Source organism: Beta vulgaris, chromosome 4 (genome assembly GCF_026745355.1).
Source record: "Beta vulgaris subsp. vulgaris cultivar EL10 chromosome 4, EL10.2, whole genome shotgun sequence".
In the NCBI taxonomy this organism is placed as follows: Eukaryota; Viridiplantae; Streptophyta; class Magnoliopsida; order Caryophyllales; family Amaranthaceae; genus Beta; species Beta vulgaris.
The window spans coordinates 60,682,402-60,709,075 of record NC_079205.1 but is presented as its reverse complement, the minus strand read 5'-3'; the positions used below and the strand labels follow the sequence as shown (position 1 = coordinate 60,709,075).

Genomic DNA, 26,674 nt, shown 5'->3' with positions numbered 1-26,674 from the left:
ATGAATACCACATTAATATGGAATACTACATATCATGAAACCCTTCAACGCTCATTGTGAAGAAAAGAGATTTACTTATTGTTTAAAGAAAAAGGCTTTATACGGGAAATCATAAAGAAGGATTAAAAGTTTCATGTTACTTTTATCTTTTCAAAAGGGGGGACAAGGATAGAACAATTATGATTTAGATTATGGAATCATGGAATACTTTATGCTGAGATTAACATAGTCCAACAAGACTTATATGAAAAATTCTTACACAACAAAATAATACAACCAAATTCAATACGACATATATATACACGAACTTAAACCAAGATTAGGGTTGTGCAAAGATTCGGGTCCGACCGGATTCTGGACCGGATCGGATCGAAATTTGGACCGGACCGGATCAAAATTTGGACCAGACCGGAGATTCATGTATGGTCCTCGGTCCTCAAATAACATGATTTTGTGTTTCCGGTCTGGACTAGTTGGACTGGAATTCTTTTTATTTTAGTAAAAGAAAAGTTGATAGACTAAAAATAAGTTTTAAAAGGTAGAAAGTTAAAAATCTACTATTTATTAATTTAGTATTATTGTTATTAAAATTATTAATTTTTAATTAAATAAAATAAAAAATATTTTTTTTAAAAAAATATACATTCGAATCCAACAGGTCCAAGATCGGATTGGACCGAAAAAATAATTATGATCCGGTCCAAAAAAAATACCAACATCCGGTCCACCATTTTAGCCGGTCTGGACCGGTACGGTGCACACCCCTATACACGATATAAAAACAAAATCAACCGTTAGCTTATTTGATTCTACTATCAACTAGTCATATTTGTACAATTACAGTATGCTTGGTCTAAGACCGTCTTATTCTAAAGTTATTGTAAGTCTACCTTACCTTTTTTCGTCATAAAAGATTAACTTGTTAAGCTAAAATGACCACTTTTAGACAACTTGTCACCTTTACTTCTAGTATAAGGGATACTTTTAAGATAAAAAGTTATCTTGTTGTGTTGTCCGTCTTACATGAGATTTTTTTTATATATATATTAGATAGTTTTTTGATATAGTTTATGACCAACCTAAGATCGACACTAGACTTAATATGAATGCCATTTATTCACCCAAATAACCAATTCTACTCACATGTATATACGTATATATAAAATATATGATGACAAGGATGTGTTTTCTTCACACATAAATCATGAACTTATCTTAAGTAAATTAATTAAATCTAATTGATCTTTATTGGAACTTATTTTTAAGTGTTGTGTTAAACCCGATCATAACCATTGAATTTATTAGACCTAAAACTTATTTTTTAAGGTGAACGGAACACATGCGAGAGTTGTATTGTTGTCTGCAAAATCTTTTTTCTCCTTTGAAAATATGCTGAACGGCTTTTGAATAAAAAGTATGTTTCAAAAAATCTTCAAACAAGAAAAAAAAAGTTACAGAAAATAGTAAATTCTTGGATGAGAGTATGAGAGTATGAGACTATGCAGCTGTCGTTCTAAAATTCCCCGAAAAGAACTGAAGAAGATACTCCAAACTCTTTAGATGTCGAAATTAGCTCAACACTTCATAAACATAAAGTAGTTCGACACAGCAATGATTAATTTCTGATCGAATATTAAACAAAGCACTTTCTTTGTTCCAAGTAAGAAAAAATATGCCATAATTGATTTGCTTACGGTACTGTCACTACCAATTTTATAATTATTCATTGATTTGATTTATGAATAGATGATGATACTAAAGTCATGTTCTCTTTGACATAAAACAATTGAATTAGACTGAACTGATTAAAACTGAACTGAGCCGAACTGAATTGGTTGCAACTGAACTAAACTGAATTGAAATAATGAATTAAATTATAACTAATAGAAATGATAAATGGAGCTGAGCTGAATTGAACTGGTTGCAACTAATCACTGAACTATTGCAACTGAATTGAATTGAACTGAAAATAAGTTGCGCAGAACAAACCCTAAAAGAAATTTGAAAGATAATGTATGTAGAAAACAAGGAGAACAGAAGAAGAAAAGAGATACTTAAATTAATGAAAGAAAGCTAGAGTCTTGAAAATCAATGGAGATCTACAAGTTTCTCTCTCTAAACACCCTAATTATAAACTAATAATGATATAATATCCGAGCTCCTGAAATAAGGTTTAAAGTCCTATTTATAAGCTAAGATTAATATAAACCGACATAAGTTAGGTCACGCGAAAGATACGACATAGGCAGAAACATTAGTGGCTTTTGATTGCATGTTGCACGGTCGAGCATAAATCTGCACGGGCATGCATGCGGGCGAGGGAGTGGCTTCAACTCAACTTTGAATAGTTATAACTTTTGATCTAGAACTTTTTTTGCACATGTAATATACCGTTGGAAAGCTCTTGAAGTCTATATTCCAACCCAGTTGGAATGACATTATTATCATTCTTGTGTCAAAAATTATGGGTAAAATGGTGCAGAGATGTCATATTAGCTCATTCACATGTTAGCTCATCGGTAAGAGTTTTTGCATGAAAGAAAATTGTAATATGGCAGACATACTTGTCATGTCACATAAGACGGGGGTGGCATGTGGCATGCTATAATAATATATGACTATATCTAACACGGTTTGATGATAGATTACTTTTCCTTTGGGCCTCCACTAGGAAACTCCTTGAAAAGAAGGACCCTACTGGACCAGTACCTCTGCAGGTCAGCCAATGCTTGAAGTAGAGGATATAAGGAAATCCCTATTCCAAACACAAGCTAGTAGTAGGTTCGAACTTGTGATCTTAAAGTTACAAGGTGAGTACCCCACTGCTTCCACCAACCAAGTTTGGTTACACGTTATGATAATAGATACTGATATTGATTATATTTTTTACTCGTTACACAATAGGCTAAAAAATTACGATAGGATATTCATTGGTTGATTGAGGGATATCTCATTACTTTACATAGGTTAAACCTGTTATTAACTTTTAAAACATTACTGACCAAATTACTGACAATAACGTTGAACGGGTCCTTTGCAAGTTTGCAGGAATCAAAATTACTGACCAAATAGATTCTAGGTAGTATATAACACCGAACCAAAAAAACACCAAATCAACATAAGTAAGGTGCATAATAGTTAATAATTAATCGTTCTCAATCATATCGTTTGATTAATTTGAAGTTGTTACTGTTATTCGCGTATGATGGTTATTGGTTTGTGTCAATAAAGCTTTATTTGTAGTAGGGGTGGCTAACAAAAATATTTAAAATTGTCATCGATTGATAAGCTATTATAATAGAAACATACATAGATTTAGATGCTCCAATAATCTGTCAACGTACCTAAAAAGCTGCATTATTAACACTATTGTAATACACATACAGATTCCATGAAACAGAAATGACGTCCTTAGTTGGGCCCTTCATATGTGTGATGCTCTAATTATTATGAGCTTCTTCATTCTAACTTCATCAGTTTTCACTCGTATCGTATCCGATTATTCAAAGTATCACTCACTTTTGACCCAATAATTTGTAAGATGAAGATTATTTACAAGTGTAAGAAATTTGAGAACTCGCTTTATAGGGGGCAAAAATTGAACCCCTACGGTGAAAGGAGAGACAATTAATGTAAGCAGGTCAACCTTGATTCTTTATAAAATTGATTTGATGCATATGACTTATTTATCGTCTTTACATGAAGTAGATGAAATAAACATGGATGAATTTTTCTGTTGAGAAAAAATATATAGATGAATGTCAAATTTCATTTACACAAATCAATATACCGATAATTTAGTTATTTGGGTTAATTGAGGTCTATTGTATATTATAACCATCAAAACCTTAATGGTAACTAAATTACTAAACAAAAGCAAAATTTTGAAACATATAGAAAATCTCTCCTCATTAATATGTGACTAGTAGGTACAGAATTCTCATGACTTTGTTGTAATAAGAATAGAGAATTGCTATAAGTAGGGTTTGCCACAGCATTCTTCGTCTTCGTTCGAAGCTTTAATTTTCTAGCCATGACATTAATCGAGGGCTTTCTGTTTAATCCCACTGTGTCGTCTTTTATATTTTCATAAGACTTGACCAACTAACTCAGTCAACATCCATACTTTCATGTATGGGATGATTTATAAAGAGCCTAAAGTACATATTTATTCAAATAACTTCGATGTCGACATATAAATCTCATTTTTAAACAGTAGCTTATATTCTAGGAGATTTTATAATAGTAACAACAATATTATTCAGCAAAAGATCACTTTTAAATGAATAGTCATTAATTACTTTAACCATGCATATATAAGAACCTATTAATTTTCTTATATTAAAAAAAGTAGTGGTCCATAAAAAAAAGGCTAGAAAGATTCAAGAATCATATATCACTATATCAGCAGTGTGGCTTTTCTAGTTATTGGTGGGACGCAAGCATTTCATATTATCCCTATATAAAGAGTCAATTTGTGTGGACTCTTTCTTCCACATTGAAACATTATTAGTAGTAATCTTAACTAATTTCACCTACCTCACATATACACACTCTTTTTTCCTCTCTTCAATTACTATATCTTATTATTGGCTAATCCTATCTAGAATCTAGAAGTCTAGAAGAAGATTGACTAGTACGAGGCTATTTCAATAGATGGCATGCTTCAAATGCAGGTAAATCTAGCTTACTAAGTTTGGCAACTTTTATTAAGAATTGTTTATTAGTACAAAAAAAAATGTATGCATGATTATACCATTAACATGAAATTTTTTTACATTGATCTTTTGGCCTTGTGAATTTATGATCATATAATTTTCAATGCATGATGAGTTTGGTAAATAATCGTCTCATAATTTATATTATTAGATGTAAATTGCTTATTTAGCAAAATTTTATTTATAGATAAAATGATTTTAATATAATAAGTTTTAATTCACAAATACAATGATTATTGATAAGTTAAGACGAAATCAGATAAGCTAAAATAAGTTAATTAGACAAGTCAGATTGTAGAATCATTTAATACATCTTCGGTAATAGTTTAATAAGAGCATGTGGTGTTGAGTTTGTGGTTTCACCTTCTATACACTCTCGCAAGTCGAATCCCCACATGCAAGTCATAACCATTTCTTACGATAATATCATCATTGCACGTAAAAATGTTGTCATTCGATCCATCAAAAATATAACAAATATCATAAAGTATACATAATCGATTAAAAAAAAAATAGCTAACAAAAAAAATAGCTAAGAAGGATTTGAAATAACTACAAAAGCCACGTGTCAATCAATGACTTACTTTCTCATTAACTCACTAATACATCCATATATTAATATATATCTCCTCTAAGTGATTGTACAAGGGATATTCATCTTAATTTTAAAAAAATCTATAAATAGAACTATGTCTATATCCAACAAGTTACGTATATAGTGGGATTTAGGTGGAGTGTATATATATAAGCCAATAAGTTTGACCGTTGAAGTCAATGAACTTATGCTCCTTTAACACGGCGGCATCTTCAGCACTCATTCTTTCTGTTATTAACAATTTTGTCGAATTGGAGAAACCACGACAAAGTTTCTAAGAGTATATTAAAGGCGCATCACAGTGTATACACGCTGTGTGGCACCTTTATTCCTCTATTAGAATTAGCTTGCAATAAGATTTGAACCGTGACCTCTTGTTATTATACATGACGCTATTATCATATCAATCAAGTTTTAATCATGATTTAAGTGTCCACATTATTATATTTGTACCTTTTAATGTTGAGTTTTCCTTAATTTATCTTAATGAAAATGAAAAAAATGCATAACAAATTCGCAAAACAGTATCAACTCGGAGTAACGTCCAGGACCCAAATACTAGTATATTATGAATAACTGTCATCTACCAAGGATGTCTTGGCCTAGTGGTTAAGATTGAGGTGCTGTGAACGATAGGTCACATGTTCGATTCCTCCTCCCCTTCTTTGTACTTTGTACCGCCTTATAATATTTATGTGAACAATCCTCATACATTAAAAGACTATAAAATCTATTTGTCATAAGTTGTTTTCTTTCATTTAATATATTTTACTCTATGTCATCCACATATGTAATATATTTTCAATGTTATAAACAAGGAAAATAATATCATTATTAATTTCATATTTAAGATTGTTATAGTTGTTGTCCATGTAAGAAATCGACCTCATCCAAATTAAACTCATGATTAGTTGGAATATAAAACTAGCCAATTTTGTATTTATGAAGTTATAGACTTGTAGTGAACAAATGTATAGTCATAACTCATAAATAATAAGAAAATTATTAAAATTTATAGTGAGGAATGTCGCAAATATTTGATAATATATAACAAAGGCAGATTGAGAAATATAGGTCTGTTCAATATGATGAAAAATATCCCAATTAGTACGTTAGTCAATTATCTAGTTCCAAGAGTCTTGTACTCTTTTGGAATTTTCAGTTGAATCTTGCTAATTGAGATAATGTTGTTTTGATATATCTTCTTTCTTAAGGAACTATAATTTGACCTTTTGCTAATTTTCGAACGACAAAAACATAGGGAGGATTGAAAATGTTATCCAAGTAATATTGACTTCAACGTTTAATCTAGAGTGCCCTTCATATGTTGGAGTTGTATGTTGAAAATTTATTAGTTATCCATCTCAAAGAGAAAATGAAACAAGTTATTATCTTTTGATAATTTAGTTGATTGTCATTAAAACTTCCAATTGATACCATTACAAAATTCCAACCACAAGAGTTGCCAATACATTAGTGAGAGCGCAAGGCCTGTCTTAGTGATAAAGATTTAACTTCATGACTTCAATGTTATGGGATCAAATTTCACTAGGGACTCTTTGAGGTGAGATTTCCCTTACCATTCTCGCTCCTTCCAAGGAGTCTGGTCTGCAAACCTGAATATTTATACCCGTACAAGATATCAGTTCAGTAGAGTCATTTATCTTACCAACTTAAAAAAAAAACTCGCGCGAGTGCAAGAGGCCTAGCACCTAACTAATTGGACTCTCGTTTTTTGTGAACTATAGAGAAGCTTGGATCATAACTAAAAGCTGACTTTTATGAAGTTCAAGATGAAATTAGTAAGGTTCTAAGGACCTCTATTTTCAGTCATACACCACCTTACCGCGTTGAAGGAATATTACGTGGCTAGTAATTGATTTTTCAAATAATACATATATGTGAAATAAGAAAATATTTGTTAGATAAATAGATAGGGAAGTGAGTATAAAACTATAATATATATTACAATTTTCCCTATGCCTCTAAATACTTTACTTGATAAAATTCATATTTTTCACTTAAGATTGCTTGAGTGGTGATACGAGAAATCGAGAATACATTTACTATATACATCTGGTTGCATCATGTGTGTAATAAACGTAATGTAATTTTCGCTCATTTGCTCATTTGGAGTTTTTATCATTTCTACTCGCTTTGACCATTTAAGGTTGTACCCATTCAACTTTTATTTTGCTAATTTGGGATCAACTTAATAAACAATGGGCATTGAAATACTCTTAGATATATTCTATTTATTATAATACTATCAGGGATTATGAATTATGATAAACATGGTGGTGATAGGATTCTAACCTTAAAAGTTAGATCTATTAATACATATTGTTCAAAACTTGTCACAGGACTTTATTGAGGATAGAGATGGCAATGGGTAGGATCTGGACAGGGTCCTCTAGGATCCAGATCCAGATCCGTTTTTTAGGCAAAGATCCATATCCTACCCGGATCCGCTGGGTAATAAGAATGAGGATCCAGATCCAGATCCAGATCCGTATGGATCCTACGGATCCGGGTCCTAAATGGATCCAAAACGGATCCTTGTTTATTGTCTTCAAACTATCCTAATTTTCACAATAATTAAAGATTTTAAACAATAAAGTCATCTAATTTAAACCGAAAAATACATTTTATTTTTGAAAAGTAACCATTGTAACTACTTACAACTATTCAATTATCAAAATGTAGATTAGTTATCAACCCAATTTTCGAACTCAACTATCTAGTGAATTCGGACAAAAATCGCACATTAATTGGAACAAATCCAAAATTCAAGCGAAAATCCGTTTTACATGTAATAACTAATTTTATCAAAATATAATATTAAATTATAATAATATTATAAAAACGGGTAAACGGATCTGGATCTGGGTAATTATTTAGGACCCGGTCCAGATCCATATTTTTCAAGGAGGATCCAGATCCTACCCGGATCCATAGGGTCCAAAATATGAGGATCCAGATCCATCAAAAATGGATCTGGATCCACGGATCCGGGTAGGGTCCATTACCCACTGCCATCTCTAATTGAGGATGGGGGTTTGCCGTATCTTTTCCCTTATGAGATTGGCTCTTAAAGCAGGATTAAGGTTGGTCCATAAGGTGTCAAATTAATTGAGTCATTATTCTTTCCATATATTTTTGGTGCTAAGGTGAACTTGGAATTTTATGGTAGTATAACAAAATCAAACAACGGAGTATTAAATAATGGTTTAAGCTAATTAAGCCACCGATAAGCTATATTTTATAATAGTAAACAACTTGTTAAGCTCTGAAGATAACCCATGTAATTTATTTAGATGAAAAAAAATGTATCCTTTGGAGTTGATAATTTATCACAAACATAAGTCATAACTTGGTGGTTCGATGATGATTTATAAAGTGGAAGATTAAATATTTGAGATTTCTTAAAATTAAAGCATTTGTTTTTCACTATATGAGTAACAAAAGATTATTCTAAGAAATGTAATGTTGCATGCCTATGACACGACATCCATGTAAGCATTTGTCGTGACTGCGTGAGGCGTGACAGGGTACAAATCTTACCACATATTTTAATAATATATATTAATATTTTTTTTTCTGTCCATAAATATTGAATTAAATATACTACGAATAACTTTATTCTTTAAAATACTCTCAAATAACGAATTATGTGAAGAAGTAGGCTCTACTTCGACAATTAACATAGAAGTATAATATATTGTTAGCTAATGTAGTAGCGGTTTGATTATTTATTAACAATGAGTCTAATTAACTGATTGTATTAGCTAATAGTATAAGGGCATGTTCTCCCCGTCTTATTTTCAGTTCATTTCAATTTAGTTCAGTTCAATTCAGCTCTGGACAATGCTTTTATTCTCATATATTACTACTCATTTCAGTTTAGTTTAGTTCATTTCATTTCATTTTATTTCAATTCAATTCAGATTAATTCAGTTGTTTTATGCCGAAAAGAACAGACCTAAGAGTATTTGGCAAATAACTAATATATGCTTGATTGTATTTTAGCCTACTTTTCATTTCACACAATAATTCCAATCTTCTCTCACCAAAAAAAATCATCCCACTAGCTTTTTCAACATTAGAAGTTCAACCTTAAGAAGTTTTTCAAATCTCTATTTACCAAATACCAATATCAAAAAATTTAATCAATCAATCATTTAAACTAGATCAAAACCTCCAATTTACTCTCAAATATCTCTTTACCAAACAAAATCAAAATCGGATAAGTATGAGTTATATAAACTAACAACACACATGACACATCCATACACCAAAAAAGACCTCGAGCCACAATCCAACTCATACTGCTCAATTATATCCTTTTTTTTTAGGGGAAATTATATATTTTTTTAGAGGAAATTATGCCCTTTATAGAAGTAAAATAGTAATACTTCTTTATCTTTTTCCTTTCATCCAATTCACAAATCCCAAAAAAAAAAAAAAAAAAATTCACAAATCCCAAAAAAAACCCTAAAAACAATCAACTATCTGTTTTTTTTTTTACCTAATTAATCCTTAAAAAAACCTCACTCAAAGTATTTTTTTTTTCCAACAAAATCCAGTTCTAGAATTTTGTTGACTTGGTTTAACCCAAAATAATTAAAAAAATATATATTCAATTAAATAAAAAAACCCTATTTATATTCTTGTATATGTGTTGGTATATTAGTGAGCGTCTCCTTCACAAGAATCCTAACGGGCAACAACTTTCTCTCTCAAGAATCCTACTTTCTTCCTCTCCCTCTTTTTTCCCCTTTCTCTCAAACCCCATTTCTTTTTTCTCTCTCCTCTTTTATGGGGTTTTCAATTTCTCTATAAATTTTCCTCCTTTTTTTTCATAATGTGGGAAAATTTTTGAACAAGATTCTGATAATGTTTCTGGGTTGGTGTTGAAAAAATTTGATCTTTTTTGTTTTTCTTGCTTCTCCTGCAAAATTAAAGATCTTCTGTAAAAAAATTCCAATAAAATTTCATTCATTTTTTTGATTTTTGAAGAATGAGCATTATGTTGTGGGAAAAGCAGCAAAAAAAGGAGAAGAAGGATGAAAAAGAGGGTACCAAAATTGGACAGGAAAAAGATGATATTTTGATTCCTCCTACAAATTTTTCAATGGTGGAAGAAGGGCTTTATAGATCTGGGTTTCCAGAACCTTCCAATTTTGGCTTTCTTGAAACCCTAAATCTCAAGTCAATTATGTAAGTTTCTTTTGAATTTTGTTTAATTAATGTTATTTAAGGTTTTATTGGATATAGTATGATTAATTGGGTTTTTATGAATTTTGTTTTGTTAATGTGTTTAGGGTTTATTAAATATAGTATGATTAATGGGTTTTTTTTCTGAATTTTGTTTAATTAATGTGTTTGATGTTTTATTAGATATACTTAAATGATTAATGTGTTTTTTCTGACTTTGTTTTTTCAATGTTGTTGTAGATATTTGTGCACTGAACCATACCCAGAAGAGTATTTGAAGTTTCTTGAATGGCATAACATTCAATTATTTCAGTTTGGAATTGAGGGGACAAAGGTATAAATTTGTCTTTGTAAATTTTATTGAATTGGGATTGTTCATAGAATTTGATTTTTTTGATTCTTGTTTTTATGGTAACTTGTTCTTTTGCTGGGTTTTTTTATGGTGAATTTATGGATGTTTTCATGCTTATGTTGTGTATATATATAAAAAAGAATAAACCCAATACTTAATCTAGGGTTTGAATTTTAACCATAGATAGTGTGTCTTTCTTGGATTATTTTTTATTAGATTATAGATAGAAAGCATTATGATCTGTGATTTTTTGCACAAGTAAATGTGAGGTCTATCAACAATAAGATTATACATTTACTATTGAAAATGATATTTGTAAAGCTGGGATATTGAATTTCGTTTGTGTTTGTGCACGACTTCAAATATTCTACTCGTTAATCGGATATTACACTACCTTTACCTGGTTGTGAATGGTGATTTTAAATATGGGGAAGTTTGATCAAAAGCTTAAGAATGGTAGGGAGCTTGTTGATTCTTTAGATTCCTATCAATTTTGATGGATGATCCTTAATTAAAGGATATTTGGTTACTGTAAAGTTATTAATCTCCATATTTTTAGATCTTTTCTTCCATTCCGGGAGATAAGTCTCTTGTCTTAGTTATCTTTGACGTGTTTCCCTCGGTTCACAATGAGTTTTCTCCCGACCTTTTTTCATAGCATAAAGTCCGTGGAGGGAAATTTTTGAAAGTTACATATGAAAAGGGGATATGTAGGAAGGCTTATTTTTTGATATCTAGGGGATCATCTATACTTAAGATCACCGTACCATATTAATCGAACTTTTGACATGTGGTTGGAGCTTTTGGAGGTTCACATGAGTGGGCATAAAAGCCGCTTTATCTTTTGCCCAACATGACTAGCTTGAGTCATATATGCATTGAAGAATCTAATGGGCCCAAAAAAAAAATGTATGGATAGAGTTGGAAATGCAGGAGTGTTTTTGCACATTTCCCCCTTTTTAGAGCTAAAGTATATATTAGCTGATTGTATTGCCAATGAATTGTTAGCTGTTTCTTTCTTTAAGAGAATTGAAAATTGAGAACATTATCTTTTCTTTTGGGGTTGGATAATGGAGTTAGGTTGCTGAGGAAGTGAGAATGGATCCAAGTGATTAATCTTAAAACCCATAATATGTGAATTGATGGATGTCATATTAGCCTCTCTATGATAAGGTTGTTGGCTTGTTGCATTAGAAGACAAATTGTTCCCATGCATTATTGAGTGAGTGGGAATAAGTGTTAACCTTCCAGAACAGGAGAGTTGGTTCTTGGAAATTAAGTGACCATGTTATACATGTTGGAGCAACTCAAAATCTATGTCGTCGTGTTTTTTACCATGTAAAAACCTTGATCTTTATTGCTATATTCTTATACAATTGCTGTGGCTTATGGCAGGAGACAATCCCTGAGGATGTCATCTCTAAGGCTCTTAGCATTTTAATAGGTAGTTCTGCGTGAACTATTTTCACACAAATGTGCAATCCTCTTAGTTCACTTTCATGAATGCGCGGACTTCATTCATCTAATTTGACTTGCCTGTTGCTTGCAGATGTAAGAAATTATCCGATTCTAATTCATTGCAAACGTGGAAAGGTAACGCCTTAACTGCAATTTTACTTTTTTGAGTTCCAATGTTAGTCTCAAAATCCACTGTATCAATGTAGCTAGTTTTCTGTATTGAAATCACTTTTATAGCTGGAAAACAAAGGATATATTTACATTGATAATGTAGCTCATGTGGAACCATGCTTGATATTGCAGCATCGCACAGGTTGTGTCGTTGGTTGTCTTAGGAAATTGCAGAACTGGTGCATGAACTCAGTGTTTGAGGAATACCAGCGCTTTGCAGGAGCCAAAGCGCGATCAAATGACATGAGATTTATGGAGGGATATGATGTATTGCGCATTAGACAGTCGCTTTACAGCCTCATTTACCAGTACCATGGTTATGGTTCGAACAAGAGGCGTTTGCTCGACAGAGGAGAAGACAACACACCTAAACCTCGGATCAAATCAAGCTAGCCAAAGGGCAAGTTTCTGGCAAACCTTTTGTTTGCCAGAACTTTTGCTTTATTCTTTTATATACTAAGATGGGGAAGTTTTGTTTTTGCGGTGCTTTTGCCTACATTGATTCTCAAGTCACTTTGGGTCCTTTGCAACGATTGTTGATATCTCACATTTTTCTTTTTTCTCTTTTTTTTGTGTCTTTTTTTCTTTTATTATCCTCGTGACTGATTCCATAGTACTAATTTGAGAGAAAAAAAAGATGTATTTTTCATCAATTTAATGAAGGAAAATTGCTTTATACTGATGTATCGACCAAAGAAAATTTCTCATATTGTCTCATCTTTTTTTTTTTCCTTGAGAAACAAGTTCCATGTTGTCATATATGTCATTGCCAACCCAACTCTCTCGTTTTTTTTACACTGGAACATTGTTTGCATGATCAATTTGATGAAGATATATGTGTCAACATATACAATATTAGCCCTCTGATTATACAAAACAAAAGGTTAAATAAAACTCTCTGAGTTGAGGGGTTTGACTTGTCAATCAATTCATATGGCTTCGAGTCTAACCAATATCCATCTGAACTCCGTTTACTTGTAGGAGTACGTCTTGGATCTGCCAGTTATGTTATAGCCGGAATCCTAAAGTTGAGTTACCTCCGATATAGAGCTAATAGTAGCTCAGGCAAAATAAAGTGAGCTGATGTGAAAAACAATATCCATTTAAACTCCGTTTACATGTAGGATTGCGTCTTCGATCTGTCGGTTATGTTATGGCCCGAGTCCTAAAGTTGAGTTACCTCCAATATAGAGCTAATAGTAGCTCAGACAAAATAAAGTGAGCTGATATGAAAAGTTGCAATTTTTCATCATTATGAATCCTAAATTGTTTAGTGTTTCTAATTTTATTCAACCAATTTTTGTTTCAATTTTTTTCATTTTCTTTTATTGTTGCGTAGTATGAAAAAGATGTAAATGAATATTTCATTTATTGGAATGTTCATTTCCATCTCAAAAAGACATATATTAGGCAAGTGACACGAGGTATTGAGGATGAACCCACTATATTACAACTAGTAGTATTTGACTTTGTATATCAACTGGGCCTCCTTATCCCTTTCATTGTGCAATGTGCATGTGTTTATATAGTTGGCCTTTTATTTTGGTAAGAGGACCAACATCTTTATTTTTTTTCTTTGTAGTTGACTTGACTGCTTTTTGGAGTTAACACTTGCTTTTGGATCCTTTATCCTTTCTTCCAAAGAAGAGATGCATTGAAAAATTCAATGGGCACTAAGCTATCAAGTATTGGGATTTGCCGATTTGGGGAATGTAATGTAATGTAATGTAATGTTAGAATTGTCACATTGAATCATCTTCCCTTCTTCTAAATTGTTGGTTGAAACTATATTTCCAAATATCGAGTTTAAAATGGAGAGTTTGTCTTGTAACAGACCGTCTACTTTTAAATTAAAATTAGGCAATGGTAAGTTCAATATTAAAAAGAGAATAAGCCTAATAATGACTAGGTTAATTTCTTTCAGTGACTGATTTAATTCATTTAGTGACTAGGTCTACTTTTATATTTAAATTAGATCTTCTCTTTTAATAATTTTTGTAAAATGGATGAGTATAAGAATGTGTAGTCTTTTATTTTTTTTAATTAGGTGAGAAAATATAATTGTGAAAGAGTATATAGTGGATCCAATAAATAGAGCAAATCATGGAAGAAAGAAGTGAAAACTTTTAGTAGATTAGTCTCCTCAAAATAAAATATAAACATTTACTAAATTAGACTGAAGTAAAATTATTTTTTTAAGTGAAAGTACTAGGTCAGATTGTCTGACCCAATACTTTCTGTCAGACGGGCTCTCTCTCTCCTCCATATTCACACACCCACCCGTAGGTCGTATGCATATCCATTCTCTCTCCTCATTCCTCAACCTCCCTTTGACTTCCCCTTACTCCACCATCTTCAATGCCGTCCATGCTACGTACCTCTAACTTCTGGTTTTAAAACCCCAATCAAATTTGCCACGAAGCAACACAATCTGCCTTCAGAAACCAAAGTATTCACTACCGATTCAATCGCTTTGAACTCCTCACTAAACTCCGAATGCAAAACCAATGAAGAAAAATGCTCATCCACGACAAAACCAAGAGACTTCACAACATCTTCCAGCCTTGGCACCCATTGATGCAACCACCAGTACTTATACTCTCAAATCATTTTTGTAAGATCTAACTTGGATAATCATCAATAATATGTTCAAGATTTTCTCTCTCATCTTCATCTCTCCTCTGTTTAATGGTTGTCGCGCCGAATTCTTCACGGGTCTGGTATGGTGGGTTTCGTGGTGAGTTTGCCCGATTGATGATGAGAAATCAGAATAGTTAGAGAGAGGTAGGAAAGGTGTAAATGTTAACTCGTTTTTGGACGATTTTTTTCCAGTTAATGCTTATAATGTTTCAGTTGATGTCTCTTTCATTTCAGTTGATGTCTTTAACTTGTTTTTTACAGTTTCAATTAATTGATTTATTATTTCAGTTCATTGGTCTATTCTTTCAGTTGGTTGATTTATCCTTTCATTTGATGTTGTTTTTGTTTCATTTAGACATTTCTACCTTTCATTTGGTATTTTTGATTTTTGTTTTTCTTTAATTTTTTGATGTTTTCAGTTGATTATTGTATTCTTTCAGTTGAAACCAACTGAACAAAAATTGAAACCAACTGAAAAAGATTGGAACCAACTGAACAAAAAGTGAAACCAACTGAATTTTTTTTGAAACCAACTGAAAAAATATTGAAACCAACTGAAAGTCGTCCGACCAAATATTATAGTCAGACGCGTCTGACCCAATACCTTCTTTTTTTATAATTAGATGAGATAATCTAGTTGTGAAAGAGTATGTAATTAGTTGAGAAAATGTGAAGTTGTAAAAGAGTATGTAATCCACCCTTAAAATTGTCATGTAATCTTCCATTCTTCCAAATTTTTCATGGAAATAATATTTTCAAATATCGAGTTTCAGATGAAAGAGTACAAGAATGTGTGGTATTTAATTATTATTTTTTAATTAGGTGAGATAATATAGTTATGAAAGAGTATATAGTGGATCCAACAATAGAGCAAATCATGCACAGAAGAAAGAAGCAAAAACAATTACTAAATTAGACTAAGTACAATTACTTTTTTTTAGTTAGGTGATGTAATCTAGTTGTACAAGAATATATAATTAAGTGGATCTAATAAATAAAGCAAATCACAGAAAAGAAAAATAAAATTTGAGGGACATATATTTATTAAAATTAGAATGTGTAAAAGTAGGAAAAACTATATAAAACGGATGAAAACAAAAAGTAGACAAAACGTGTAAGATAGATGGAATAGATAATTTCCACGAATATATGTATGTGAAAGCATTGTTACTAAATATTTTTCATAATGACTATTTTAAGGATTTAATTACAGTAAAATTTAGGCACTCATACAATAGTAAAAACCAAGGGAGTTTGAAATGGAGAGAGAATACCATATGCTAAAATTGACATTTGACAATGTACATAAGTGTCCAAGGAGGAAATATATGGCTTCTTTACCCGGACCAGTGCCAAGATCCTTTTGACTTGTCTGGCTGGTCTTCCTACACTTTTGATTAATTGGGCCAACTTTAAAATGCAACTTTACTCCACATGGATTTTTTATGTGCCAAAGCAAAAAAAATTGTATAACAAAAGGACAACATGTAATTAAATTAACCAAACATAATCTAAAAACAAAAATTATTAAAAGAGACGGTCTAATTTTAATATAAAAGTAGACATAGTTACTAAATGGATTAAACTAGTTACCGAAAGAAATTAACCTAGTCACTATTGGCTAATTCTCTTCTTAATATTAGGTTTACCATTGCTTGATTTTAATTTAAAATTAGGTGGTATCTTATAAGACAAACTCATTTAAAAAATACAAATTGAAAAGTTACGAATCATTTTCCATATTAATTGAAGCAATCCTATACTTGATCAAAGTGAGGCCAGCCTAAAAAATGCGAGGATTCAGACATATTTATTGGGTCCAAATTCAGCTCGGTTCCAAGGCCCGATCCCAGTTTTTTTTACCTTGGTATGAGTTATGGGTACCTTAAATGATTTTTTCGTTCAAAATTTGATTAAAAAAACTCGTTGTTTTTTGCCCGGAAAGTGGGATTTGGGCCGGCCAGACTACTGAGCAATTTTTAGGCGTGGCCCAGCCCGACATTTGATCATCTCTACACAATTCTTTTATTTGAAAAATTCTTGTTGATTGTAATATTATCTTGTTTCATAATGAATTTTATCTATCTTTTTTCTCATCACATGAGTTCTAATTTATCTATATTCATGTCTCTCTTCCATAAAATACCGTACTTATAAAGTGAGTAATCTCCCCTTATATATATATATATATATATATATATATATATATATATATATATATATATATATATATATATATATATATATATATATATATATATATATATATATATATAAAGAAGAATCTTTCAAGCCATGTGGCGCAAAGTTAGAGCTTTCAAGCCCACGTGGCATGCTTTATTGATCAGAATTTTTCGAAGCTCAATGAGATGGTCCACGTGGCAAGGGAATCAAAGAATAATCCCCTCCCTTAATCATGCATATAATTGATTTGACTAATCTATATAATTGACGTCAATTACGGGTTTCAATTGATACGTAATCTATATAATTAAGGAAATAATTATTTAGGTTCCCAAATTTCACGTTTAATCAAATACGTTAAATTAGATTTCACGTAATCTATGTAATTGATACACTCAATTGCACGTTAAATAAAAAAAATACTGCAAATTAGTAATAAACATCGATGTCAATCACGGTTGTAATTGATACGTAATCGAAACAATTAAGGAAATAATTAATTAGTTACCAAATAAACCAACCAAGCTAATATTAAGGAAACAATTTTTCCTTACTATGAGAAAATTACATATATAAATAAATTAAATAAAGACCTAAATTATACATGGCCATACTTAGTATAAATACGAATGGTCCTTTGGCCTTTGTCTCACCACACCACACCATAACACAACTTATCTGAATAATAAAAATTAGAAGAGAGTAAAAATGGCGTCTTTAGGATGGCCATGTCACACCATAAAACAGTTTTTTTGTATCTTATTCATGCATGTTTACGAAATTAGCTTTAAAAAAATACTAAAATAACACAAATCTAACAAACCATATACTTGATACGTCCATAATTGAAGATTTATGTCATCAAGTCCCTTGTGAAGCACAATCCGCCTCAATTGAAGATTCTGCGTTACAAGCAAAAACGTGTGAAGAAGGATGGCACCCGAAATTGACACATTCTAATTTCTTTAATGTGGATGCAATGGTTTTAACCCTATTTCGTTCGGGTCGTCTCTCATGTCATAAAGTGTCAACTGAATTCACGCAAGATATGTGTTTGGATTCACCTATATGGGATTCTACTGAAGACGTTTGTTCATCAAAAACTGGGTTTAGGACCTACTTGGATTGTGATAAATGATGTTGTACTACCTACACACTTTACCTCCAAGGCTTAATAAAGTGTGCCATGAGTGTTTCGATGAATTGAATTTGGTCGACAAGAATCTTATTCGTTTTAGAAATAAAATTTTGTTGTGTTATATTGCAAACAATGACTAGGAAATTTGTTGTAGGTTGTCATTCAAGTTGTCTACAAACGCTTTTATATTAAAACTATTTAGGATTACATTGTATTTCTTACATATGTTAGCATATATTTTGTGGATACATTGTATTAAAACTATTTATACTTGTTATTATGTATGCAACAAAGTAATCAGTTGGTATGTTTCATATGTCGTAATAGCCTAATGTTTTTGCCAAACTGTTATATTTGTAATGTATATATTTCCGAATTTTAACTTGCTTAGGCATGATAGTAATATACTGCATCACGTATTTAAAATAATGCAAACATAAATTATTGTATCGTATTACTATTTCCCATATATATATTAACATTTTCTATTATTCCACCTTACAATAGATAAAAACAATGATGAAAGAAGATATACAAGGTTATTCAATACGGTTTAGTAGGCAATCAGTGATTTGACTATTGAAATGACTTGATCCATAATTAGGCACATATTTTACCCTCAGTAATTCAGGAATACGACAAACCATAATATAAGCTACTTTCTTACATTTTTAGTACACATAATTGTGGAACTTTTATAGAATAATAAAAAATTGAATATAAAGTTATTCATCATAGAATGTCCTTACTATAAATCTATAAGTCCGTAGAAATTAAAGCATGTAAAAAAATCATTCCACATGTAACTGATATAGTTGATAGTTATGTTGTTAACATACATAAGTCAAGCTAATTGAATATATAATTAATTTATCATGTATATAAATTCAATTAATTATTAATAATTACACACAAGTAAAGAGAACACTACCTTCTTATATTAACTTCAACCGTCTTTTTTCTCACATTATTTCTTCAATGGCCACCACCTTTTGCATGCAAAGCTCGAAAAAAACAAATATAACTTGTGTATTTAACCATATAGAAAATCAACTAAAATTATGAACTCTGAACATAAAATACGGCACGTATTCCCAATTCCGTATTTACAATACACTTATATTTAGTCTATTATAATTATACACAAATTATATATATATATATATATATATATATATATATATATATATATATTATATATATATATATATATATATGAGTTTCAAACAATGAGTTTTACTCACAATATATTTTATAACATGGTGTGCACACTCGTACATAGAACATGATGTGCACATGTTCATTGATAACAAGCCAAACCTACATACATGAATAACAAGCCGAATGAACACATGTACATGAATAATAAGCCAAATGAACAAATATGTATCTATGTTAGTACATGTTCATTTGTATCGATTTTAATATTCATAATCTAGTTTTTCATATTCATCGTGCGTATGTTTCTCTTTATACAGACGTGTATGTATTAATTTGGGCAATAGCAAAACTACTAAAATTTTGGAAAAATATGCTTTGTAACCTTATTATTCGAATTATCTTATATTTTCTATTGCAATTAAAAAGAAAAAAATATATCAGCAATTTTTTTTTGTTGAATTAGGAGTAATAGATCAGGAATTCAAGGCCGTATTTGGGCATGGGCGAGAGGGGCAGGTGCCCAGGGCCCCAAAACACATAGCCCAAATAAGTAAAGGTAAAAGCGAATAAAAGGAAAAATAGAAAAAAAATGGAAAAGAAAAATATCACTGCAAAACAGCAAATGCGGTCGACAATTAAACTTATTGCGAATTAGGTTTCTTATTCCATTCTCCCACTTGTTTTTCAAATTCAATGTCAAACGCTCGAAATTTTTGGATAATTTCTCTCTTTTCTTTGCAATTTTTGTTCTTTATTCGATTTTTTTAGGTTTTGCAAATTCTGAATTTTATTATTATTTTTCGACAAGAATTATTATAATTATTTGAGAATTTCAATGACACACTGTATTTTTTCATAGTAACAAGTATTATACATTAAATAAATTTAATTTTTCTAAAAACTTGAATAAGTTTTGTGAAATCGGATTGTTGCTGATTAATTTTAATGAACGACTGAACTCGAAATAGATTGGCCATAGAAGTAGACAGATTAGGCCATGAAAATATGTTTTTATTTTATGTCATGTTGTAGACCCTTAAAGGTTGTTAATGCATATAAATTTCAATTTTCTTTAGTTTTTAGTCTTATACTCCTACTTGTATTTTCGTTTAATATAAAATTTTGATATTTGTATATTGTAGAACTGCATAAAGAATCGGAGTAATAAAATGATAAATTTAATTTTACCCCTAGTGTTTTTTGTTCTGAATAAGTTTAGGTTAGTTCATAATATTTTATTAAAAATAGTGCAAAGCAAATTAATTAAAAAGAACAGACCAATCATCCATAATTTTTTTTAAATAAAATTTTGATATTATATAATATAAATAATTTTTTATCACTTTATTTCGGTTCAAGTTAAGTTTTTCCGCCTTTGGTCCTTCTATGATGGATGATTGTAACTTTATTTGTAATTTCTTTATTAATGATTTAATTGTGCATCTTTTCACTTTCTTTTTTTGGGTTTCTGATTGACATATTAAATTATCAAGTATTTACATCCTTATTTTAACGTCTCTTTCACAAATTTCAGACCAAAAAATTGTTTATTTTTCGGTCTAGACCGAAAAATAAAACATTAAAAAAACTTGGACTTAATCAGAGCCCTAATATGTAGGGTCGCCCTTGGGCTCCAAAATCTCATAAACGGGGCTGCAGATTTAGTGCACTGCCAGTATCGAATATCTCATACATTCGTAGAAGAGTGTAGTTTTATACTCTTAATTTGTTATGCGGTGGCTGGTTCAAATAACGAGTTGATTTTATGATAGTTTTTGCCTTGATGATTCGGAAGAATTAACTGTGTGACTTTAAGGTTTTGCACTTCAACCAAAGGTGGTGGAATCTCGAAACATAGGCGCTCGACCATTTAGCCAATTATGAGTGGTAACGCCCATCCCCACTTTTCAGTGGCAATGTTCATGCAGTAACTTTTCAGCAATTAGGAGTCCCCTCTAACCCCAACATAATTGACGATTGTTAAGTAAATGTGGGTGCCTAGGGAGCAATGCTTATTCTAGCTCAGTCAATTCTATGTTTTTTGATCTTCTTTTTTTTGCTATATCTAGTGAATGTCTTAATATAACACTGTCTTATATGAGTACTCTTATCTTATAAAATGTTTGTGCAGTTCTCTTTATTTGTTTTCCTTGTTGGGGCTGGGGATGGAGTGGAGAGGTCAAAAAGCATCTAAAACTTCTTGATTCACTCGTCACTACTTCACATCAGAAGTATGGAGATAGAATAGCAGGAAACATGATTGTATCTACAAATGTTCACGAACCATTTCGTTTGACATACTTATGTTTGATTCGTTATAGTCTAATTAGAAATTCATAAATTTCTTAGTAATAAATAAGTCTCACCAAAATGTTGAAGATCTTGTAGAAAAATATCTAGTCCTCTTACCGTGCTTGGGAGAGATGGAGTAGATTTTTGGAAAATTTTTGCAAGTCTTGTCGTGCTACTTGCTAGTGTTTTTATATTTCTTATACAACCATCATTTCATTATTCTTTGACTTTTTAATTATAAGGGGTAGATTAAATCAGCTCATTGAATTGCCTAAGGATCGAAAATAACCTCTACTATTGTAATGTTAAGCTGCTTACTTTTAGTCTCTTTACCTTGCAAGAAAAGTAGAAAAGATCTTTAAAAGTATTGGGTAGTGTTGTTGTTGGTTTGTGTTATGTTGACTCAGAGAGCTATAATCATGACCGACATAATCTTGACCGATCTTTATCTCCATGATATTTTTGTTTCACCTGTTTAATATTAAGCATCAGTTTTAAATTATTCAGTTTATGATGTTTTGATCTGATAAATAGGTTTTTTCCATTGGTGATTTGGCAACGAATATCAACTGTCAATCTCTAACCTCTTACATCCCTAGTGGACTTTAAAATTCCTGTGCGGCTTTGTAAGGATGTCGGCATGGATAACCATGATGAATTACTACCTGATAGAAAAGTTTCAGGACCGACTATGAATCCAAAGTCATCTACTTATCATCAACAATGTGACTCAAACATTGCAGCCTGTCTTCAAATGTCTCACGAAAATGGGACTTCTGTGCAAGATGATTCAGGGATTCGTGATTACTTGGACAGAGAGCAGAGTGAAATTTATCCTCACACTGGGTCTGTAAGAATTGCAGAAGATGACTACCATTGGAGAAAATATGGATAGAAACAAGTCAAGGGAACTGAAAAAGGTTGAATGTTCTCATGATGGCCAAATTACAGAAATCATTTACAAGGGTGCGCATAATCATTCAAAGCCTCAACCTTATCGGAAATCAACATTGGGCTTATCGACACCATTTAATGAGATATCAAAAATAGGTAATGATATTGGCTCTAGTATGAAAGCTAATAATGGCTCAGTCTGGAAAAATATACAACATGGATATACAGATGTAGCATCTGACTGGAGAATTGATGGGTTAGAGAGGACATCACCAACATCTATGGTGACTGAAGTTTCTGATCCACTTTAAACTCCTCAAGGAAAGCAAATGGGTGTGCTGGAATCAGCAGGAACACCAGAGTTCTCATCAACGATGACTAGTCATGAGGATGATGAAAAAGATGCTGCCACACAAAGAAACTTTGTGATTGCACATGAATGTGAAAACGAACCAGCCTTGAAAAGAAGGTACTGCATCGACATTTTTCATGTTGCACTGTAAATCAAGAAAATTGCATGGCACGTCTGAATTGATTCTTTGTCAGGAAGAAAGATAGTTGTTTTGTTGAGACAATTTTCGGTTCTAGGGCTGTCCGTGAACCAACAGTTGTCCTCCAGTCAGAGAGCGATTTAGATATACACGATGACGGGTATCGTTGGCGCAAGTATGGGAAAAAGGTTGTCAAGGGAAATCCGAATTCCAGATATCTCTTAACCCTTATTTAACCTCCCTCTTTGAACTCTCCTCTCCTTCTACCAACAAATTATTGTCTATGTGCAATATACCTTGAACTGAATAATTTACGTAAGGCAATTATAACGTTTTAAAAATTGTGTAGGAGCTACTACAAATGTACATCTACTGGATGCACGGTCAGGAAACATGTGGAGAGGTCCTCACAAAGTAAAAAAATTTGTGATAACGACCAATGAAGGAAAGCACAATCATGAGGTGCCGGTTGCTAGAATTAGTAACCATGCAAATTCAAGCAGTGGAAGTTTGCCTGTAGCTGCAACTAGTACCCATACGGTGCTAACGTTAACAAGAAATTCTCATATTTCTAAGCCTGAACCTCATATAGAAACCAAACTTCCTAGGCAATATAAGCTCTGGGACTCCAGTTTATCCCATGAAATTCCCTGCCCCGCCAAATTGCACTCCATATGGTCCTCTTGATTTGAGTAGTCAACATCCAGCTTATGCTAGTACTATTATACCAGACCTCCCAGATATTTCCTTCCCACTTCCACTAGGGTTTTCCCGTTCAGTTGCCAGTTATTGCAACCCTGACATATTGCACTCTTCGGTTCAATCCATGTATCCAGGACCGCAACTCAAACAAAATGATGTCCAACTCTTGAGCCTATGCAAGAGCGGAAGGACGATTCATTCATTGAGACAGAACTGCATACCATTGACCACACAAATACTTCATCTTCAGTATACAACCATGTCTCTGGAACATTTCCGTCTTGAATGTTCTTCTGCCCCTTATGATCATCACTAGATCAGTAATAAGGTAGAACTGTCTGACCTCTGTTTCTTTTGGGACCTCTTTCTTAGTTCCCAGCTTTATTTGGTTAGACGAAAATATGTTCAATGGAGAATTCATATCCATTTCACTTATTTTTTCTGAAAATTTTTGTTTGCTCAACTAAACACTCTTAGTGATGGCTTAGTTTTCCTGTTTTGGTATCTGTTGTAATAATGATGTTGCCCCGCTTTGCACTAGCAGAAGTCTCTTGCTCAGGTGTTCACTTGGTTCGATGTATTTCCTTTATCTCTATTCTCTCGGCCTGACCATTATGTTCCTATTTCCATTCTTCGGAATGCTGTCAATTTCAGATGTTCACTTGGATTACTTCAGAGGTGTTTTTCGAGGAAATGAAACTTTTCATGGAAATTAAATTCCCTGTATACCAAACGACCACTTAAAAAATGTTTATTTATGTTTTCCTATTGAGGGTGTCCCTATTAAAAAAAACCCTTATATACACATATCCAATGGTGTGATAGTTATGTACAAATATCTCCTTTAATTTATCATATTACAGACACACAATAGTACCAAAACTAATAGCATTTGAAAGTAGTTTGGGTACAATATGATTTTTTTTGTACCAACCTCAAGAGCACTTGATATCAATACATAGAGCCGGTTCTATTCACCTTAATTTTCAGTTCTTATTAAAAAAAAAAAATAGATTCTAATACGTTTAGATAGCAAAAATAAGATCATCAATAACAACAACGCCTAAATGGTGCAATACATGAATAACAAGTCGAATGAACACATGTACATGAATAATAAGCCAAATGAACAAATATGCATCTATGTTAGTACATGTTCATTTGTATCGATTTTAATATTCATAATCTAGTTTTTCATATTCATCGTGCGTATGTTTCTCTTTATATAGACGTGTGTATGTATTAATTTGGGCAATAGCAAAACTACTAAAATTTTGGAAAAATATGCTTTGTAATTGTAATTTCTTTATTAATGATTTCATTGTGCATCTTTTCACTTTCTTTTTTTGGGTTCTGATTGACATATTAAATGATCAAGTAGTTACATCATTCTTTTGACGTCTCTTTCAAAAATTTCGGACCAAAAAATTGTTTATTTTTCGGTCTAGACCGAAAAATAAAACATTAAAAAAACTTGGACTTAATCAGGGCCATAATATGCAGGCTCGTCCTTGGGCCTCCAAAATCTCAGAAACGGGGCTGCAGGAACTCTATCATTGAAATTCTCCTCTGTTTTCTACTAGTGCTTCTCGTTCTTTTGTCTGTTCTCTCTCTTAAAATTATCTCAAAGCTTTCAAGTAATCAACTAAGTTAAGTTATCCCTACCATTTAATTTGTCGCTGCATTTCTCAAGTGTTTCAGGTTTGTCCTACAAATCTTATGTTTTTTCCTCAATTTTGTATTAACAATTTTGTATATGGCTTTTTCGATTTCTTGTTGTGGGTACTTATTATATGTACTTTTATCTTATTTTTGCTCAACCATATTCAAAGCTTTCACTAATTAAAATCTGGGTCTATGCAAATACACCCAAGGCTCTGTTCTGTTCAATTTATTCTCGGTCTTTATAAGTTCAGTTCAATAAACATAAGCAAAAATAAGGTTTGACAGCCCGACACGTTTATAAAATAAGGTATAATATTAATAAGTTCAGATAGTATCTATTAAGTTTACCTAAGTAAAAATAAGTCGAATAGAACATACCCGAGTCTAAATCAATTGCTAGCCAATTAGAGGCTGAAAAATAAGGGATACAGTGGATATGTAGAACAAGATGACGAGGGGGAGAGAGGAAATGCTTAATTCAGATCTGTTTGAACATGTTTTCTTTCAGAACATTTTTTTGGTGGTAGATTCAGCAAAAACAATAGTACATTAATCACAAAAGTTGGTGTATTTATGCAGAAAGGGTAGTATATAAAATACTGAACATATGATCTGATTATAGACATATTATCAAAGTAATATTTTTGGTTCCAATATATTACTTTATTGATTACATGTACACCGATTTTTACTAGATATAGACAAAAAACATGTAGAACATGCCACTTTATTGATTACATGTACACCGATTTTTAGTAGATGTAGACAAAAAACATGTAGAACATGTCTGAATTGAGCAAAGCTCGGGGGAGAGAAAGAGATTGTTTAGAAAAATCAATTTCCTTTATATCAAATGAATGATTGATTATTGCGATTAGTGTCATACATGATGACTCGTTGGGTTAGTGGCATAGTGGTCATATATGATGGTAATAATCATGAATTATAATGTAATTTGCAAGAATCTTATGTCCATATCCATGGTAATGGAAAACA

The 26,674-nt window shown here is 31.8% G+C and overlaps 1 protein-coding gene and 1 pseudogene across 3 annotated transcripts; both read left to right on the top strand.

Moving 5' to 3' along the window:
- The first annotated feature begins 4,519 nt into the window (after nt 1–4,519).
- LOC104890226 (tyrosine-protein phosphatase DSP3) lies at nt 4,520–13,187 on the top strand. 3 transcript variants are annotated; one of them, XM_010675630.4, is made up of 6 exons: nt 4,520–4,676; nt 10,333–10,533; nt 10,771–10,864; nt 12,278–12,326; nt 12,432–12,475; nt 12,644–13,187. In XM_010675630.4, exons 1-6 carry the CDS (start codon nt 4,657–4,659, stop codon nt 12,902–12,904), a joined length of 669 nt encoding a protein of 222 aa, XP_010673932.1. In that variant the 5' UTR covers nt 4,520–4,656; the 3' UTR covers nt 12,905–13,187. The 3 variants fall into 3 exon arrangements, with proteins under 3 accessions (XP_010673932.1, XP_057250485.1, XP_048499556.1); XM_057394502.1 differs by lacking the exon at nt 4,520–4,676 and adding an exon at nt 8,347–8,420; XM_048643599.2 differs by lacking the exon at nt 4,520–4,676 and adding an exon at nt 9,936–10,219.
- A 9,379-nt stretch (nt 13,188–22,566) lies between these two features.
- LOC130591214 (probable WRKY transcription factor 2) lies at nt 22,567–24,298 on the top strand (annotated as a pseudogene).
- The last annotated feature ends 2,376 nt before the right edge of the window (nt 24,299–26,674 follow it).

What these genes read in the sequence shown, in the direction of transcription:
- LOC104890226 (XM_057394502.1), top strand. Translation starts at nt 8,365, where the DNA reads ATGGGGGTTTGCCGTATCTTTTCCCTTATGAGATTGGCTCTTAAAGCA. An exon ending in CTAAATCTCAAGTCAATTAT is followed by an intron (nt 10,534 to 10,770) that starts GTAAGTTTCTTT and finishes ATGTTGTTGTAG; the next exon opens with ATATTTGTGCACTGAACCAT. An exon ending in TTCATTGCAAACGTGGAAAG is followed by an intron (nt 12,476 to 12,643) that starts GTAACGCCTTAA and finishes TTGATATTGCAG; the next exon opens with CATCGCACAGGTTGTGTCGT.